Source organism: Arachis ipaensis, chromosome B04 (genome assembly GCF_000816755.2).
Source record: "Arachis ipaensis cultivar K30076 chromosome B04, Araip1.1, whole genome shotgun sequence".
NCBI classification, from domain to species: Eukaryota; Viridiplantae; Streptophyta; class Magnoliopsida; order Fabales; family Fabaceae; genus Arachis; species Arachis ipaensis.
In genome coordinates this window covers 111,177,230-111,183,348 of record NC_029788.2, presented here as the reverse complement: position 1 = coordinate 111,183,348, position 6,119 = coordinate 111,177,230, and the positions used below count along the sequence as shown (strand labels likewise).

General features: G+C 32.8%; 1 protein-coding gene across 1 annotated transcript; it reads right to left on the bottom strand.

Moving 5' to 3' along the window:
* LOC107637943 (non-specific lipid-transfer protein 1-like) lies at positions 4,438 to 5,656 on the bottom strand. The gene is made up of 2 exons (XM_016341175.2): positions 5,222 to 5,656; positions 4,438 to 4,684 (listed from the first exon to the last, which is right to left on the bottom strand). The coding sequence occupies exons 1-2, from the start codon at positions 5,572 to 5,574 to the stop codon at positions 4,675 to 4,677; spliced, it is 363 nt and encodes a 120-aa protein (XP_016196661.1). The 5' UTR covers positions 5,575 to 5,656; the 3' UTR covers positions 4,438 to 4,674.

Sequence of the window (6,119 nt, the reverse complement as noted above, 5' to 3'; positions counted from 1 at the left end):
CCGGTTGTTCACTGGAGACAACGTGCCTAAGATTAGAAACCCCTTCTTTGAACTTGTTTCGAGCCATATGACAATCAACCTCAACATGCTTGGTTCTTTCATGAAAGACAGGATTTGAAGCAATATAGATAGCAGATTTATTATCACAGAAGATATCAACCGGAAGAGGAGGAAGAATGTTGAATTCTTTTAGTAGTTTGAGTAACCAAACGAGTTCACAAGTGCCATTAGCAAGGGCGCGATATTCTGCTTCTGAGGACGACCTTGAAAAATCACTGCTTGGTATTTGTTTGAATGGGAAATAGTGTTCATAAAATTCAGTGTTTCTTGATATAAAAATTTCTTTGGATTTTAAATCAAACAAAATGGACCCTTTTGTTCCTGATTGATAACCAAGAAAAACACATTTTCTAGCTCTAGGATCTAATTTTCTTCTATTAGTACTCAAAGTGGTAGCAAAAACAAGACAACCAAACACCTTGAGATGAGTCAAAATCTGGTTTATTCTTGAAAAGTGCCTCATAAGGCGTTTGATGATTCAAGAAGGTGTTTGGTAGTCTATTTATTAAATGTACTGAATGTTGCATAGCATAGTGCCAAAAACATTTTGGCACATTAGAATGAAACAAAAGTGCTCTTGCAATATTCAGTATATGTTGATGCTTTCTCTCAACAATTCCATTTTGTTGAGGAGTTTCAACACAAGATGTTTGATGTAATATTCCTTTTGAGTTATAGAAGGAGTTCATTTTAAATTCCATCCCATTATCTGTTCTAATTTGTTTCACAACTTTATGAAATTGAGTTTGCACCATTTGAACAAAATTTTCTACTAACACTCTAGTTTCGGATTTTAGTTTCATGCAATAAATCCAAGTAAACCTCGTTTTATCTTCCACAATTGTAAGAAAATATTTATGGCCAGCAGTAGATAAAAGTGAGAGTGGTCCCCAAATATCTATATGTAACAAATCAAAAATATATTCTGATTGTGTACTACTAATGGGAAAAGACAATTTCTTTTGTCTAGCCAAGTGGCAAGAATCACAAACATAAGATGATGAAATGCATTCAATAAATGAAAATGTATTTTTCATGATTGACATTCTTTTGGATGGTAAATGACCTAGTCTAGCATGCCATAGAGTTCCTAAATCTTGCTGCACTGTGACATTTACAAAATGTGTGTTAACTTCTGGTTTAGTTAGTTTCCAAGGTTGAGCATCCATCACATAAAGATCACCAATGACTTTAGCTTGCCCAATCATCTTCAATGATGGGAGTACCTGTATCTCACAAAAAGAATCAGTAAATTTTAATTCACAATGTAATGACTTTGTGAGTTTAGACACTGAAATCAAATTATATTTAAAGTGAGGTATGAATAAAACATTGGTAAGAATCAAATGTTTAGAGAGTTGCACAGTGCCACAAATGTTTGTTGTAGTGGTAGAACCATCAGGTAGATTTACCAAAACTGGTCTCATATAATGAAAAGTTTTGAAAGACTCTTGAATATAAGATGCATGATCAGTAGCTCTACTGTCAAGTATCCAAGAAGTTTTAGTAAAATTTGATGATACACTCAAGCAATGCCTATCTTTTGGTTGAGTAAGGGTGGCGGAAGAAGTAATGTGGTTTACACTATTTGAAGTTGGCATGCGTGGTTGTTGAAAGAGTGCTAGTAAGGTTTCCTTCTGATTTGGAGTCAACACAAGTACTGTATCATCGCTCTTTTTATCCTGGTTAGAATCAGCAATCTCAGCACTAGAATTCTCAACTATCTCGTCAGTGCTAAGTTGATTGGCTACTCGCTGCTTTTGGTGAGTAGGAAAGCCATTTTTCTTATAGCATGTCTCTGCTAAATGACCAATTCGATTACAGTAGCTACAAAACTTTGAAGTGTAGCTTCGACTATAAGATTTTTGATTTCCTCCTCTGACTGAATTTCGTCCACGGCCTCTGCCTCTTCCAAAAAATGAACCGCCTCCAGTTGAGGTTTGCACCTCTAAAGAGTTAGTCACTATGTTGCTATTTGACGGGTCACAATTCAATTCTTGCTCTTGTTGGGTTAACATAGATAGTACTGTGTTGATTTCAGGTAACGGCTTCATTAGCATGATTTGTGATTTAACATTTGAATATTGCTCATTCAATCCTTTTAAGAATTTGACAACATATTCCTCAGAAGCATAGTCTCGAACAATTCGTAATCCACATGAACATCCATTAACACAAGCAACACAACTAGGAATAGCACGTAAATTTTCTAATTCTTCCCAAATAGCTTTCAACATAGCAAAGTAAGAGGTAACACTAAGATCACCTTGTTTGAGTGCATAAAATTCTTCTTTTAACGCACCAACTCGAAAGACATCTCCCTGTAAGTAACGACGTTTTAAATCATTCCACAAGTCTGGAGCTGAGCTAATCCACATCACGCTCTTAGCGATTTCAGGGCTGAGAGAGAGGTTGATCCAGGAGAGGAGAAAATTGTTACACCTATCCCATGCTTCAAAATTAGGATCACCTTCATCCATCGAGGAATTTCACCTTGTTCTTCGATCTGAGTGCTCTCCACATATCGTGCGACCACTGATAATAATTTTGAGGTGTCAATTTAAGCGGAATTAGAGCCAAACCAGGACTTTCTCCTGGATGAAGAAAATAAGGGCTAATCGGATCAGAAATTGCAGAAGAGGAACTAGATCTGCCAAGATGTGTCTGGAACTGAGAGAATTGACGCATGAAAGCGGTGAAATTCTCAAAATCTGCAGCGGAATTTGATGAAGGGCTTGCATTCGGATTAGCTAAATTATCTGCCATAGTTGGATCTTCTCGCTCTGATACCATGTAAAATGATACCAAGCTTAAAATTCAAGTGAATTACAAAAATAATTATAAGAAAATAAGAAGGTTGGTGATGTACTCTCAGGTCATTGAAATTTAAAGTAATAGAAGAAGAATTAGAAAGAAGTGAAAAGAGAGAATAATTGATTAAAAGAACCACCACAGAGTACTGAGTACCAATTACAATATATATAGCAAAAGGAAAAATAAATTACTAACTAATAGTGCTATAATTATGTCTAACAAACTAACCAACTTGACAGCTATACAAAAAACAAACTCTATTATGTTACATACAGTGACAGGGCACTGTGCTCCGGTGTAAGTTTGGTGCAGAGTTTATGTGACTTAGTTAGTTAGCTTGCATTGAAGTAATAGCATGGTGTTTCAGTGATTTTTTTATGGAGAGTTTTTGTTCAGGTGGGGATTTTATGGATATGGATATTGTGTTTTAGCGAAGGACAACAGGGTATTATTTTGGTAAAATTCATAGAAGAATTTCTTATTTCTTATATGTTCTATTTTTGTGAGATTGTAATATGATAGACCAATTTGTCGCTAAAAGTTTGGATAATAGTGTATGAAGGGGAGCTATGCATTTATTTAAATAAATAAATAAAACTTGATGTTGAAGATGAAGCTTTTTTGAAAGGCTTTACTCGGTTTTCTATTGGTGCATGCTTTTAACATGGTTATGACTTATGAGAATTTAGAATGGTACCAAACCAATTAATCTGACCTGATTAATTAAGAACCGATTGCGAGATCATTCGGTTTAAGCTAAAAATTGCTTTTAGTAATGAATTGGTCAAAAACTAAAAAATTCGATAAAAAAAAATTAGTTAATTGGTTGAATCAGAATGATTTTTGAACAATTAATGATTTAAAACAATAAATAAAAAATCAATTTTTTAGTAAATAATAAATTACAAAAGTAAATTGTATAAATATATTATTTTATTATATTCAATTTAATTCTAATTAAATTTTGGTTGAAATTATACACCTCTAATTCTACTACTCCGGTTTTTATAACCTTGACGTTTAATGATGTAATGTATTTTACTATCTTATAACTTGGGTTTGGATTGAGAAATGTTTTTAATACATATATTTATGGAGTTAGATATAGTTTGGGCTAAGATTTATTATTTATTTTGGATGCAAGTAAATTGGTGAAAAAAATAGTTTTTACCGTTGTAACAAAGAGTTAAAACTCCTTGTTAAAAACAATTAAATAAAAAATTTATTCAGTCACCAAAAAATTATAGTAAAAAACAAACCAAAAATTTATTATCATGTTGTATATATTTTGTCTCTACTATTAAATTTTTTAGGTCTGTTTTTAGGTATAAAAGAGTAAAATAGGATGAACCACTAAAGTTAAATTCAAATATAAGTCAATGTGTCCATCTCTAATAATTTGCTTGGTGTGGCATAGCCACCACACAAACTAACACAGTTAAAGCACACCCACCTCATCAGAAGCCACCATTTTATGAATATAACATACACTATATAATTGTCAAATATATATAGAGACTGAAGCTTAAGAAATCCAATAATGTCACAAGGGACAATCAACACTTGAACTGAAACACATTAATATTTTATTATAACGTTGACGAAAATACAAATCACAATCATAGTAAAGATTAAAGTTCTCCCTAGCGAGGAGAACACATAAGACACTAACAACCAACAGGGGGTAACTATTAAAGATAACCACTGCTCTTCTTTATTCTAATCTGTATTTATTATATTATTACCACAGACCAACATCCAAATCAACAAGCGTAGTTCTTCCATGCACAACTAACATGCTCAATGTACCCTGCAACGAGAAAGTATACATTAATTAAGATATAGAGAATAGTTATTACTAGATGCTCAATATGTAGTGATGCTCCTATATGTACAAACACTAAGTAAAACAGTAATATTTGAGAGACAATTTGCGAAATAATAAATAATCAGTCTAAGCAGTCTAAAATTATTTTATTTAATATTATTAGACATAATAAATTTATAATTATAAATGTTAAATTAAACAAAATATATATAATTTTAATTATGTCTCTCTAATGTTATAATCCAATGAAAGTAGATATGAGATTATATTAGCTCACTTTAATTTTGTTTTCACATAATTTAGTCATGCACGCATGATTGAAAAGAAAAATTAAAATATTAAAGAATCAAATTCACACATGCGACAAGTGATGTGAATTTTTCACGTGAAGTGATCTATGCCAAATGCATGAGCAACTAACAATAATGTTTGTAACTAGATTATTTTTTATTAGTAATTACCATCAACATTAAACTAATCAAAAAATTAAAAAAAAAAGATGGGGTTTAAGTGATATACGTGTTGCAATCAATGGTAGGGGTGATTTTGTAGGGCAAGTTGATCCCACACTTGTTAGGGAGGCCAGCAAGCGCCGGGAGATTGACTCCGGGTACGCTCAGAACGGTCCGTTTCAGGCAGCGGCAGGCGTCCTGGCGCTCCGGGGTTCCCTTACATTGGTCATTGAGTGACCTAAGGCCGTTGCAGCATTGTGCTGGAACGGCGGCACCGGGGTTCCTAATGTAGGCAATGCATGGTGAAGCAGTGAATGTGATTTGGGCACATGTCAGGGCACCATTGGCCATGGAGGTGTTCAACACCATGCACACCATGGCCAAGCATGCAACCTTGAAGAGCATTGTTGAGCTAGCCATTGTATGTTTTTTTCTTTTTAATCAAGGTTTTGGTTTTGAGAGTGGAAAGGAATTTGTGTTGTGGTGAATGCATGCAAGGATTGGACTATATATAGAGAGAGGATGTGCTGGTTAGGATATATTTAGGGTTAGGCAAATGAAATTAATTTTTAAGTGAATTGAAAAATAGGTGATTTAGTATTCATTGCATGCTAGCTCATGTAAATGGAATATCTTTTGCTTCATTTTTCATCAGGCTTTTTTTTCTTACAAGAGTATATTTAATTTATCCTTTTACTAGGATTTCAAAAACATTTTAGGTCGGCCAATAAAACTTTAACCAAAAAATATAAAAAATGTACTACTTTATAAGGTGAATTATTATTTTAGTTCTATTATTCCTCTAATATTTGAGTAAATTTTTAATTCTATTTTTAATATTTTAAATATTTTATTTTTCTCTTAAAATATTTCAAACATCCTATTTAAGATTTTAAAAATTTTAAACGGATTTAATATTATTTTACTATTAAATTTAACATGAATAACTAGTATATTTAAGAATC

Bases quoted from the DNA above. Each gene is read 5' to 3' on its own strand.
- LOC107637943 (XM_016341175.2), bottom strand. From the start codon at position 5,574: ATGGCTAGCTCAACAATGCTCTTCAAGGTTGCATGCTTGGCCATGGTG.